General features: G+C 49.7%; 1 protein-coding gene across 1 annotated transcript in view; it reads left to right on the top strand.

Annotated features, from left to right (window-relative positions):
• AHCY (adenosylhomocysteinase) overlaps nt 1-14557 on the top strand; it is a 54126-nt gene that overhangs the window by 12103 nt on the left and 27466 nt on the right. Inside the window, exons 4-5 of the mRNA XM_048820110.2 lie at nt 4014-4166; nt 14146-14258. Coding sequence (XP_048676067.1) covers nt 4014-4166; nt 14146-14258 — 266 coding nt within the window. The remainder of the gene's footprint in view (nt 1-4013; nt 4167-14145; nt 14259-14557) is intronic.

Raw genomic sequence — 14557 nt, forward strand, 5'->3', positions numbered from 1 at the left:
GCATGAGCTTTCGTGAGCTACAGCTCACTTCAAGCTCACGAAAGCTCATGCTCAAATAAATTGGTTAGTCTCTAAGGTGCCACAAGTACTCCTTTTCTTAATGTAAACACGTGCTCTGAAGATACCTTAGTGTGACCAAGGCTTATCAGGCGTGGGAGTAGTCCCTGCTTTAAGTAACTTTTCTTCTTTAGTGGAAGAGCAGCAGTTGACGATCCCAGGCATTTTGCATGCAGTAACTCCAAATGCTTGAATCCACTGCACTAAAGCTCCATCAGAACCTCACTAACCTTGTGAGGGATCATTTGCATAACAAAAAGAGGAGGCAAGGAAGGCCAGTCCCAGTTTCCTGGTTGCTTTTTGTACTTTCTACATTTTTGCCTGGTCTTGCTGCTGACTGATGTGAAGATTGGGGTTTTCTGTTGTATATTTCTGTCCCTTTTGGTGTGGCTGCCATTTGCTCTGAGTAGTTAGGGGTTTCCCAGTGTTGCATTTTCCAGCTAGCACAGTTGGCACTTTGCATTGAAATGTAGGTTTCGGGGATCATGCAGTTCTATGTTTAAAGCCCTGTTGGCAAATCGCTCAATGCAACCCACTTCAGGTGAGTTTTGTTACAAATTTGAAACATGACCCAGGTGAGAGCAAGTCTGAGGCTCTGTTTCAGGCAGGGCCTGTGGCCACGTTATGGTTTAATTTGGAAGTCATGTGAAACTGGGCAATTTCTTTGGGGTATCAACCCCCAAAGTTGACCGTTTCAGCCATATTTCCCTCAAAGTATCCGGGTTCCTTTCAACTCAGAACTGAGTGACACTTGAGGGTCCCAGTCCCCTCTAAGGGTAAGAACCAAATAATGGCTGGTGAAGAACCATGTAGAGTGATACTTAGAGCCCTGCAGGGATGCAAAATGTGTATCCTTTTCCAATTGACGGTCTGTAAATATGGTCCGCAGATATTTGCAGATTTGTAGGGCCTGTTGCAGGGGTGGGCAAAACGTGGGCCGGATCCGGCCCATCTAACATTTCTGTCCAGCCTGCCAGGCTCTTTGGCTGCCCCCTCACAATCTATGGGCTGCTAAAAGTCCCGTGGCACTCGCAGGCTGCCTGACGCCGCTCCTGGAAGCAGCTGGCTGCTGCTGGGATGTCTCTGCGCTCTGCCCCCACCCCGAGCACTGTCCTCCCAGCTCCCATTGGCCAGAAACCAGCCAATGGGAGCAGCAGGGGCAGTGCTTGTGGGTGCGGGCAGCGCACAGAGACCCACTGCCCCCCTTCCCCAAGAGGCACATAGAAATGTGCCAGCACCAGCTGGCCACAGTCGCTTCTGGGAGCAGCGTGGGGCCATGGCATGCAGGCAGCCTGCCTGAGCCCTGCTGCGCTGCTGGCCAGGAACTGCCTGTGGTAAGTACCTCCCGGCCAAAACCTGGACCTCGCACACCCTCCCACACCCCTACCCCAGCCCAGAGCCCCCTCCTGCACCAAACTCCGTCCGAAAGCCTGCACCCCAACGCTGGGTGCTGGAGGGAGCTCCGGGCTGGTGCAAACGCCCTCCCAGACCTCTCACCCTCCCTTGCACCTCTGCTCCAGGTCAGAACCCCCTCCTGCACCCAAACTCTCTCCCAGACCCCACACCCCCTCCATTAATATATTAGAAATGTGCAGCCCATGACGACTTACCAAAATTCGTGGAGTGGCCCCCCCTGCAAAAATTATTGCCCACCCCTGGCCTCTTGGATTGTCCTCCACCCTAGTGCAGATGTCCAGTGGGAAACTGAGTGATCTGTTGGGAGTGGCTGCCTCCGTTTCTTCTCCTTCTCTTGTACTACACAATGGCACAAGAAAGCTGCTCATTAAACATTCATCCACTCCTGATGCTTATTTTCTGCCTGTGAACCTAATCCATTGAGATCACAGTAGGTTCTTGCTGAAGTGACTGTGGCTCACAGACATCTGATTAAGGCTTTGCGAAGGAGGAGAAGCAACAGGTCGTGAGCTCTTGAGGAACATGGCTCCTATGCTCAGGCACCTGCCTCTAGTAGTAAAATTTGAGAAGAGAAAATGCCATATAAGCAGAATAGTTTCAGTTCAGTGTTTTTCAGAAATGTGATTTATCAGCAGCTCTTCACACAGACTGTGATGGTGATGAAAAGGGCAATGCAGCCAATGCTGTTGATCAAACAGAGCAGCATTTTCTAGTGGCTAGAGCAGAGCAGTGAGAAGCAGGGTTACTGGGCTCTCGTCCCAGCTCCACCAATGACTTGCTCTAGCATGTAAGACAAGTCATGTAAGTGCCCTGTGCCTGTTCCCTACCTCTAAAGCAGGGGTGATATTCACCTTTGTAAAGTCTTTCGGATCCTCTGAATATGTTGGCACCTTGCCGCAAAGGCTTGCTGAAAACGTGCAGAGGACGTTTGATCATCTGCCTTTATGGTTGCTTTGTCCCCAGGGGAAATGATGTTTAAGGGACAGATTTAAATCCCCAAACTGAGAATGAGGGCATCTACGCTTAAAACACTGCGTCGGCACAGCTGCACCGCCACTGAACTGCTTTTAATGAAGACTCTCTAAGCTGACAGTAGAGAGCTCTTCCATTGGTGTAGTTAATCCACCTCCCTAAGACGCTCTCCTGCTGACACAGCGCTGTCTACACGGGGGGTTAGGTTGGTATAACGTCGCTGCTCAGGAATGTGGATTTTTCACACCCCCGAGTGACATAGTTATGCCAATACAGGTCTGTAGTAGAGACCGGACCTGAGAAATGAACTAAACGAAAGCAGTTTGACTGTCCATCTCAAACGTCTGTGTTTTTCATAATGCCGGCATTCTCGTGTGTGACAGGGAAGTTACAGAAATCTGGAGTTCGTTGTTAGCCAAAAATTGTACAAACTCATGGCTGTGCATGCCAGTAATTCCATGGCATGAGACCAGGCTGTATTAATGGCCAAATTCATTTTCTACCTCCCTTTGTGAAGGGATTCTCTTTCATTCCTGCTGTAATGCTTGTTACCATTAAACTCCTATGGGCCATTAGGGGTCAGGCTCCCCAGATAGGATTTTTTTTTTGTTTGTGGTAATTTAAAACTGTCTAGTCCTTCTCATTAATTTGTCCTGTCCTTGTATGCCAAGGAACTCGGACAGGTGGTGCACCAATCGGGAGGCAAGGTCCGGTTTTCTGGCATATGATGTCACTCATGCTGTGGTCAGAGTCTCCAAGGTTGGAATGGCCCCTCCTCTTCCGGTTCCAGCTCAGGAAGTTGAATCCTATTGCCAGAGAGCACGTTAAAGATGGGGTGTTGGCCTTGCTGCTCAGTCTCTGCCTTGAATTTCCTTTCTTTTTGGGTTCAAGTCCTTCTTTTGGTTTTCTAGCTTTTGCTTTGCGTATTGAACCTACTAGACCCCAAGGTGTGTAGATACATGGCAACTCACTTGTGGCTTCGCTGAGTGCATCTGCGGAAGGAGCAGTAGCAAGATGGACTGCTTGCCTGTACTGAACAAAGAAGAGTGCATGAGTTTGCAATGTATTATGTGTCCTGTGGCAGGAGACGTAAACATTACTGAATGCGCCTCTGCAATAGCTGAATGCCTGGGGTGCCTCGTAAGGCATGAGGCCAAATGCACAAATGCCTGGGGAGGAGAGAGAGCTGTTAGTGGCTCTGAAATTGGGAGAAAGTGGGGAATGGTAGTGTGTCTGTACAGGTTTGTTTTTCTGTCATCTTATTTGCTTTTGAGGGAAGTAGTGTCTGGCAAGCTCTGACCAAGGTTGCATAATTTTGTGGCCTGGAACCTGAGGCAAAGCTAGTTCTATCCTGCTCGCTCTAAGAGATCCTTCAATTTTGAGCTGCAAAGGCAGAGTAATTTCTTATCACTGCCTCCAGGCTGGATTACTCCTGACTACTAGGGCAGCCCGTACCGTTTGGTTCTGGTACTGAGTGCTGCTGACAGAGCTCTGATTTATACTCTTGTATGGACACATGCTTGTGAAAGCGACCCAACTAATTATGCCTTCTGTTTATTGTGGTGTAGTGTTTGCCTGGAAAGGGGAGACGGACGAGGAGTACTTGTGGTGCATCGAGCAGACCCTCTATTTCAAGGATGGGCAGCCATTGAACATGATTTTAGATGACGGTGGGGACCTCACCAACCTGGTTCATACCAAACACCCACAGCTCCTGAAAGGTAACTGTGCTCTGTGTTATGATTAGATGTTGTAAAGGAGAAAGACATTCACATTTGACTCTGCCCCACCCAGACAATAAGACTGTTTCCATTTTAGTGGGAATCTTTCCCTCCAAGTTGGGCAGGACAGATATGTGCCAATAGGCTCTGATCTAGCCTGTTACATTGTTAAAGGTTATTCAGGACTTAGCCTCTTATTGACACAAACTTCTGTTTTCAGCTCAGCTCTGTATTGTCCCCCCTTCCCTGTGCCCCTACACTGGGAGTGGGAAATGACCTGGGTACCTGTCATAGGAGCTTTTGGTGGTGCTGACCTCTAGCTTGTGACAGGTTGCTCAACTCACTGGTAGGATGGTGCCCCCTTCTAGCTGTTCTGGGGATTAGCTTTGCGAGGTTGACGCCCCTTCTCATGGTTGCACACCATCTCTGAGTCCTTCTCGCTCTGGCTCCAGCCCCTCTCTCGCTCCATGAGCTGCTGCTGCTTCTTTGTGACTTGGCCCTCTGGCCAGGTCACTATATGTGTTTTCCCCTTCTGGGTTATCAGTCATTCTTCAGCAATCTTGAGCAGTGTTCCCGTTCACTGCCTCATTGCCACTTCCTCTGTCCTAGGCAGTCTTCCCACTCACTGCCCCATGGTGCCATGTCCTCAGTGACTGGCAGGGGAGCCTGGGCCCACCCTCTACTACAGGTTCTGGCTCAGGGACCCTCTGGTTGGCAGCTGAGGTCTGTTCCCTTCTAGACCTTACTGCTTTTCCCTGAGACCTTTCCTTACCATCTAGCACTCCCTGCCCAGGGTTGCCAGCCTCTCAACTCCCTCCTTCTTGGGAGTGGCTGTCTCTACAGCCTCTAGACACTCCTCTCTTCTCCCAGGGAGTGACTGCAGACTTTTCCAGCCCCTTTCTGCTCTGAGCTCCTGGGCTTTATACAGGCCCCTCCTCTTCCTTCACAGGTGAGCTACCTCCCAATAAACTCCCTCCACACAGCTTATATTGCCCTTGTTTGCTGCTTAATCAGCTGACTTGGCCCACCTGGCCCAATTCTGCCCTCTTCAAACCAGTGTGGGCAGTACCCCCCATCGCATAAGTCGCTGTTCGGGTTTTTCTTCCCCCCCCCCCCCCCCCAATCTAGCAGTTGCGGGCTTTTTTCACCTTAATACATTGTCTTTGCTGCCTCTGTTTGGGGTCACTGGATGAAGCCGTGACCACCTGCAGCTTTCCTTCAGAGAAAGGAGCTGAGATCAGTTTTCTGCAGGATGTAACATACAGGGGACACGCTCTTACTCTATTAATGTCAGCAGTCGAAAGGACTGGTGAAATCAGTAGTGATCGGGATCATGTAGTGAAGAATGAAACTGACAGAGCAGGTCATTGTGTTTATACCATAGAAACGATAGATTAGCATGGGTGGCGTTAATGTGGGGGGTAGCTAATGACACATAACCACCGAACGAGGCTTATCTCACAAGTGAATTTAGCGCTCATCGAAGTGACAGACTGGCAGCACTGCACCAGGGAAGAAGGTCAGCTGCTTCTCTGCAGTTATGCAAACACACCTCCTCTTTACCTGCAACACCCGGTGCTAGCTCCATCCAGAGAGCCCCTCAGACAGTTCTGCTAATGCACCCCATCCTGAGCTGAAGCACCCCTGCCATTCCATCCTCTGCCTCTTAGAAACCTGCCCATTGTGCCAAATGCTCAGGTGTCATTGGGTTGTGGAGAAGTGTTCCTTGGGGGCTAAACTGAGACCATTCAACTCGTTGCCCTTTGTCATGGGCCTCAGAGGCGAGACTTCTGCAGTAACCCGCTGCACCAGCTCCGCTCCTTGTAGCGCGTCAGTGCTCACTAATCAAAGATTGGTCTCTGTGGAAACTCTAATGGGGTTGGTCTGTGGCCGTTGTGCTTCCAGGGAGCATTGGACTAAACAGTAGGAGAGCTTTCCTGGAAGGCGTACATTGAATTAGAGTGAGGTGCCTTGAATTCGCTTTCTGTAACAGAACCCTGCACTTAACCGCTTTACTGCTGTAGGACATTCAGTGGGAGCTGCGTGAAACGTTCCTTTTATTTTTTTTTCCCCCATCGTGAAAACAGAGGCTTAGGCTGCGGTTCTGAGGTCACCGCAAGAAAGAGCAAGGCACTGCCTGTACAGGTCATGCATTGGTACAGTAACTCCTCACTTAAAGTCGTCCCGGTTAACGTTGGTTCATTGTTACATCGCTGATCTATTAGGGAACATGCTCGTTTCAAGTTGCGCAATGCTTCCTTATAACGTTGTTTGGCAGGCGCCTGCTTTGTCCACTGTTTGCGGAAAGAGCAGCCCGTTGGAGCGAGCTGGGGGGGCTTGGAACCAGGGAGGGCCGGCAGCCCCCCCATCAGCTCCCCTAAGTTCCTTGTGCCGTCCAGCAGGCTACCAATTGCTGGGCACTTCAGCTGTCCCTCCCCCCACTGCCGTGTGCAGCTCCTGCCCTCTGCCTTGGAGCTGCTCCTGGGAGTCTCCTACTTGCTGTGTGTGTAGGTGGCGGGAAGAGGGGTGCTAATGTCCGGATGTCCCCATCCTCCCTGCCCCTGCCCCCCGCTTACCCCATCTCCATAGAGCTGGGGGGACACGACAGGGTTCAGGACAGAGGGAGCTTGCTGGCAGCAGCTGCTGTCTCACCTTGCTGATCTACTTAAAAAGGCAGTGTAGTTAAGGTAGGGCAGAGCATGGGGTGCACGGGTGAAGGCTCTAGGGTGGAGCTGGGGATGAGGGGTTCAGGTGCAGGAGGGTACTCAGGGCTGGGGCAGAGGGTTGGGATGCGGGGCGGGTGGGGGTGTGGGCTCTGGGGTGGGGCCAGGGATGAGGAGTTAGGGGTGCAGGCAGGCTGCCTCAGGGCTGGGGCCAGAGGACTCCACCCAACCCTCTCCCCGCCAGAAGCAGCTAGCTCTGGGGGAAGGGTCCCTCTCTCCCTGTTGGCAGCAACAAGCCCGGGGCCAGGGGAGAGGCCCGCAGCAGCCCTGCAAGCCCTAACTTGCTCCCCTCCCCAGTTCCCGCCCACCCCCTACCTACCTCTCTCCTCTCCAGGTCCCTGCTGCGTGGCCCTTTAGGCCTGTTCCGTGGCAACAATCATTATACAGTAATTTGAATCAGCAAGGCTACCCAGTGCCTGACATTCTGTGACCCAGTACTGGGCTGCGACCTGTACTTTGAAAAACACTGATGTAGAGTGCTTCTACAGAAGCTCAGCCACTAGGTGGCTCCCCATCCATTTCCTCTCCAGGCTGCACCAGATGCTTCAACTCCCTGATACCACAATTAAATCAAAGTGCCCTCTGGGAACATGAAAGGATAAGGGTAGCACAGAAAGAAGCCAGGATTCTGATCGCCTTGCTAGTGCGGGAACAGAAATGCTAGGATTAAGGTGTAAGGACATCATAACTGGCGTTGGTGCAGGTGTAGATATGAAGTGAGATGGCCTCTTTCAGATGAGGTGTACATCTGAGGGGGAGCCTAGAAGTCCATAGAAAGAGTGGGAGTTACTCATTCCTCTTCAGCTTTAGTTGGGTCTGGTTTAATGCCAGGGGATCTAACTTGCTCATCATCTCTGAATTTGACCCGGGGAGAATCCAAGGCATCCTCTGCATACACCAGTTTAACTTGTGTCGTTTTCCAAACTGGTTTAGTGAAACTGGTGCGAATTGCTGTGCAGATGCTCTGATTGTGGTTAGAGTGGTTTATTTTGGTTTAGCTTATTGTGATTCCTGATCTGTTTCAACTTACTAGAAATAAGTCTAGTTTAAACCAAAACAAGTGTCCATGCAGCCCTTTGCTCCGGTTCAACTAAATGGGTTGGAAAGAACACCTGAAGTTAAACTGTTGAAACTTGCTGACGTAAATGAGCCCCACAGTGGTATAAATTTACTTTCTTCTGGTCCCATCAGTGTTTAGTGGATACTGTTTTAGGTTCTTCCTTGATTTAGACTTGTTTGGACTCCTCCGAGTTTGGCCCTTTCTCACTGGGGAAAGCATTGAAACCCATCTCTGCATCATGAATTCTTTTTTCTCACTTCCTTCTTTCCTGCTCGCTCTTTCTTACCCAAATCTGAGTTTAAGCAGGAGTTCCCCATATTTGCATGTTTTCTTTCCATGATCTTCCAGTGAAGTTATGACAGATGTGTCTTTGCATTAGCGTCTCCAAAATCATAAATGCAAGGTTGCATCCCTGGAGGCACTTGGGTGTTAGAGCTCTTGTTCCATCATATGTGCAAGTCCTGAAGCCGTTTGGCAAAGTCTTGAACTTTTTTGCACAAACTTTTGTGTGTTTTTGGGAGTGGAACCCACCCCCCGCCCAAAGGAAAAAAAGAAAAGAAAAGGAAAAAAAAAAAAGAGAAAAGTCCCTCTGCAAAGGATCCCTAGAAGGCAGCATTGCACTGCCCATTGCTGTGTCTGCCGAGCTATGGCTCAGACTAAGGTTCAGGTAGGGCTGCTCCAAGTCTTGATTTATGAATCCCTTGTGATTGCAGTGAGAGGGAAATCTGCAGTGCATTTTGATTTTATGCAATTTCACTTCCATGTGAGGCAGAAACAAGGGCTGTGAAAAATTTGATTTGTTGGCAGAATTTTCCACTTCATAAGATACATGCATATTAAGCTGCTGGCTTTCCTTCTTTTGAAGTGAGGGAATACTCCAGGCAATAGCTGACCTCTGTTTTTGTAACAGGTGTTCCACAGATGTTGGGGCGAGGAGAAGACCTATTGCTTCTGGTCTAAACTACAGTGCTGGCAATTGGTCTATGTATCATTGACTTCATCCCCCCCTTAAAGAGAACCTCAGGGAGATCTTGCATATGAACACTGGGTTCTTCTACATGAAGGGTGCCTCATTTAACTCAATTCTGTTGGGAATTCTCTAGGATTCTTCTTTACTTCCTTTTCCTGCCACATCCCTGCTCTCTCATCCCCTCTCTGGTTCAGCTGGTCATGAGTGACTGGCCCCTCTTTTCATCAGAGCATGTCTGAGTGGCAAAGGAAGATGCTCTTGTGCAGATCTGCGTGATCTTCTGAGAGTGAATGCTCATTGTGGCACTGCCAGGGAGTGGAACAGTTGGTGGGACAGTTGTTGTTTTCAGCCTGAGTGAAGAAACAGCCAAGCTCAAGGATCCTAGCAGAGCCCAGTGGGCATGGGCAGTGGGTATCATAGGCAGGGGGAGGCCATGCCTCCCCAAACAGCCTAGCATAGCCCCGCCCATGCTCCACCAGGCCCCCTTCTGCCTGCTGCTCCTTTCTGTGGCTGAGAGGCTGAGGCAGGGCCTATCTCACCACTTCTGCTCCTCTTACTAGTTCCTCCCTCACAGTGTGACCTCTGCCTGGAATACTCTGTGCTGTCACTAACCCCGTGAACCTCCCACACTCACAGCTTCTGTGGGCAGCTGAGAGTGAGCAAAGCCCATTGCTCCATCCTGGGTGGCCTGGCAGCTCATTAGCTTTATCCCCACTCCTGGTGTTGCAATTACACCACTGCTCCTGATTGCCAGGACCTTGCTCTACTTGCCATCCGAGGGGATGGAAGAAGCTGTCTTTGACAGAGCAGCACAGACACTTACCTTTGAAATCTGCCACGGCTGGTCCCTGGGCCTCAGGATTAAGCAATGGTCAAAGCACAGCTTCTTTCCTGGGTCAGCAGCAGTCCTATTGACTGTCTCCAGCTCCATGCTCTGCTTGAGCAATGCAGTCATTTAGATGGAATAAATGTGCCAAACCTAACCAAGTCACTGTCCTTTTCCCAGGCACTAGTGGCTTGTCAGTCTCACTTCACAGAATTCCTTTTCCCCAGGGTTTTAGAACATCACAATTAAAAAAAAAAAAAAAAATTCCACGGTCTTGAAATTTCGAATTAAAACCTAAGCCTTGTGGGTAAAACTTTCAAAAGTGTCTCTGTGTCTTAAGAGCCCAAGTCTTATTGACTTTCAATGAAATTTAGGCTCCTAAGTGACTTGGGTGCATTTGAAAATGTTCCCCTGTGTGGCTCATAGAGTCTGCTGATGTTGATCTTTCATCTGGCCTTGTGCCTTTGGGTATAATTCCCATGGATCTGATGTTTAGTGAAATAGCTAAAGTCTGTAGGGAAAGAAAAGGCCACTCTGGTTCTGGCACATGTGAACTGTTACTTCTACTGAGGAAACCTGAGTAGTGACCCATTCATTGATTTGAATCATGTGTTAAGGATGTGTTGGAATATTTAGCATTTGCATAGCACTTTATCCCTTCAAATCACCATCCAAGACCTTGCACCAGTCCTTAGAAACATCACTATGAGACATGTCTTCTTCTTTGCACAGGTGAAAACTGAGGTTAGGTGTTTAGAGCATGGCCACTGAATTGGTGACGAAACAAGTTTGAACCTGGGTGTTCCTGATTCCCAGGCCCCTGCTCAGTCAAGTTGAGCAGAGTTTTCAAACAGTGGTCTATGAGGAGGGTATCTGAGGGGCACAAGGACCTGACTGGTGCTGGGTAGATCCCTGTGCTAAAAAAACCCACCAAAATAAAACAACAAATCCCTGATCTGCCGGGTCACGGTGCTTCTTGGGTTTGGACTGGCTGCCCCTCCGTCATCATGATGGTGGGGTAGCCAGGCCAAATCTGAGCTGTGCTGCGCCCCTGTATGACTGGAGTGGGAAGCCAAAGCCAGCCCCTAGGACACGGGAGCTGTTGTCTGAGAGTGAGTACAGGGTGGGGTCATTCTCCAGCTCCCACTACCCTCCAGGACCTCTCCTCAGCAGGCTTGGGTGGACTTGCTGTTCAATTGTTACCCTCCCCACCCCCAGAAGGACTTTGTCACATTCACATGGAACGGGGATGCACATAGGCCATGAATCACTAAATGGGGGAGGAGGGACAACAAAAACCTCAAAGACCATACGACCTCCGTCAGAATGCTGTCTGGGAAAGGAGCGTTGCACCGTGAGACTATCCCTCTTGCCAGCCAGCCAATGGTTTGTTTAATTGCTTAAGAGGGGCCAGGTTATTTTCCTATATAATTGAGATGTTTTCTGGGCTGCCCTTGCCAGCATGACCCTCTTACTGCTAAAGCCTGAGCATGGTCCCACAGCAGGCAAACATGTGGTGTTTGCTGCCCTGGGGAGCAATTTGAGATCAAGGTGTTGAAATTTAATCCCAGTGAGTTAAGTGAATCCAGATTTCTGTCCCAGAGTGACCTTCAGCTAGGAAAACAGGTCCCATCCTTCAGCCTTTCAAAATAACTCAATCTGACTCCAGGCTTCATTCCCTCAAGAATTGTTTTCTTTAAAGCCGTTTCTGTGAATGCTACATGTGAACGTTCTCTTGGCTGGAGGTGCAGGTGGCTGGTGAGCTTGTGGGATTAGCATCTCTGCATGGCTTCCTGAGCTTCAGAGAGCAACAGTCTGAAATCCGCCTAGTTTTGCTCTGGTCTCTGAATGGAGAGCTACCACCTAGCAATGCAAGGCCCATCCTGATGGAATCATAAGGCCTGACTGCTGTATTTCTCTGTTACAGGTTACCTGGGGAATCTGTCTTTTGGGGGCATGAGGTGTCAGTTGCCCTGTAGACTTCAGTTTTTGGTCCCCTCCCATATGGAAAACGTAAAGGAGCAAAATAAAGCTGTTGCTTATTGTCCCACAGTTAAGGCTACGATATAGTCATGGGTATTTTTAGTATAAGTCATGGACAGGTCATGGGCGATACAATAAATTCACGGGCCCATGACCTGTCCATGACTTATACTAAAAATACCCATGACTAAATCTTAAGGGGGCTGCTGCTGGGGATGGAGGGCATCTGGAGGGGCTGCTGTGGGGGGGGGGGGGCAGCCGCAGCACCAGCTGGGGGCTGCCTGGGGAAGTGGCTGCACTGGCTGCCCAGGAACTGCTGCTCTGACGGTCCAAGGGGCTAGCTGTGCCCAGGGCTGCCTGAGCAGCGGACAGTGTGACTGGCCCTGGGGTCACTCCAGCAGTGGCTGGCTGCGGGGCTGTTCCAACAGTGGCCGGTGGGGCTGGCCCCAGGGCCCCCTGAGCAGTTGTCCCGGAACCAGCTGTTTGGGTAGCCCTGGGCTCAGCCACACTGGCCTCCACAGAAATCACGGAGGTCGTGGCAAGTCGCGGAATCCGTGACTTCTGTGACCTGCATGACAAACACAGAGACCTACCCATATTACATTTTCATCACCTGGGCCTGCCGACAGTGCCACTCATGTCCTGAATCAGATTATTGGCCACTCGGTGGCCAAAAGGAAGGGTGGTTTGGGAGCTAGTCTGGGACTCCCGAGACCTGGGTTCAGTTCCCTTTTCTGCCCCAGACTTCTTGTGTGACCTTGGCCAAGTCACTTAGGCTTTGTCTACACTGGCAAGTGAAAGACAAAACTTTTGTCATTCAGAAGTGTTTTTAAAAAAAAAAACACCACCACCACCCCCCCGAAAGACACATGTTTTGCCAACGAGAAGTGCCGGTGTGAATGGCACTTTGCTGGCAGGAGAGCTCTCTCCTGCTGACGGACAACGGCTACCCTGCGCACCTTTAGTGGCACAGCGATGTCACTAAAAGCTGCATAGTGTGGACATAGTCTTAGTCTTTCTGGTCCTCAGTTCCCAGTCTGTCAAATGGGGATCATAGCACTTCCCTACCTCACGTGGGTGTTGTGAGGATAAATACACGAAGCCTGTAGGGTGCTCAGATACCATGGTGATGGTGTAGAAGTACCTTCAGTACACAGTGCCTGTCTCCGTTACACCACTGATCTGCCCCAGCTCCACTGCAGGAAGATGAGGCTCCAGAGACATGGAGGTAATTGTGTTTGGAGAGATGGCAGGGGCAACTGTAAAGGGGGAGGTGTCTTGAGCAGCTTTCTTAGTGCAGGCTATCGATTATTCCAGGTACTTAGGAGCTCACCTGGGATACTGACAGTCAGGTTAATGTAGATCTGGCCAAAACAGGAAAGACTATTTTGCAAAGAAACTTTTAAAGAAACAAAAAAGTTTTCACTTGAAATGTTTTTGTGAAACTGTTTTTATGACACCTTATAAATGAAACTTTGCAAAAAGGTTTCAAAATGTTTCAGATAGCTAAATGCAAGGTGGTATTGTTGGTTGGTTTCTTTTCTTGTAAACTTATCTGTTGGCTGGAAAAAAGTTTCCATAGAAAATTTTCCACCAGCTTCTAGTTAACTTGCTCCTCCTGATACTTCATGTATGTGTTAGTCCTTTTTCACAACGTAGGGCTCTCCAATTTGTGAAATCCTTTTCTTTTCCCCTAAACTCCTGTCTGCTGTTTTAGTTGGGTATGGTACTCTTCTTCGCTTTCTGTCTTAAAGGGTCCAGTGTTGCTGTGATAAGTTAAACAGCTGCCATGTTCCAACCCAGAGGTGGTTCCATTTCAGTGGTGGGTAAAGGGATTTGTGCGTGCAGAGTTTGTAATATACTGTGGGATGAATTATATGAAATGTATGATATTGGCAATGGGGAGCCTGGTCTGGTGGTTGAAGCACAGGATTGGGAGGCTGGAAAACTGGGTTCTATTCTTAGCTCTGCCGCAACCTCTCTGTGACGCCTTGGGTAAGTCATGTAATTGCTGCGTCTCCGTTTCCGTATCTGTAAACAGGGGATAATGCCTTCAGAGGGGGGTTGAGACTGAAGTCATTAATGCTTCTGCAGCTGCCAAAGATCCCTGGCTGCCATCTGCAAAGTTATTTTGGGGGAGCTGTGACTTTCTCAAGCTATTTTTTTGGTAACTTCTTTATGTGCTGAAAGTACTGCTGCCCCCTGAAGACCGTACTTAGTCTGTTTACACTGGGAGAGGATCAGGTAAACACAGGGATGTAAACCTGTACTTTAAAGACCCAAACAGTCCCATATGAGAGGGGTTCTTGTCTCTTACCTCTCCCCACTGGCACAATTCTTCCAGAGGCTACTCTGGGCCCCACCACAGAGTCTGGACATTTCAGTTTGCAACATGTCTTTTCTGGTCTCACCTGCAGGAATTAAAGGCATCTCGGAGGAGACGACTACCGGGGTTCACAACCTGTATAAGATGAAAGCCAGTGGGAGCCTGAAAGTGCCAGCCATCAACGTCAATGATTCTGTCACCAAGGTAACGCTGCCAGCGCTCTGCTGCTCTTCTCCCCCCCCCCCCCCCCCGTTCCATTGATATGCAATCTGCTAGTGCCACGCAGGCCGCTGCTTTGCACTGCATCTGGGCGTGTGTGTGTGCTACGCTAGACTGCTTGCGGAATGGGGCTGACTGTTCTCAGGCCTGGTGGCTCATTAATCTTGACACGGAGTGGGTGGGCTGAGGCTGTGGAAGGAATGCAGTGTGGCATCTTAATGAACTTTTTTGTGTTTTTTTGCAACTTCAAAAGAATTGCGATGTAGAATAAATCACCAGTGTCT

This window comes from Caretta caretta, chromosome 13 (genome assembly GCF_965140235.1).
Source record: "Caretta caretta isolate rCarCar2 chromosome 13, rCarCar1.hap1, whole genome shotgun sequence".
NCBI lineage: Eukaryota > Metazoa > Chordata > Testudines > Cheloniidae > Caretta > Caretta caretta.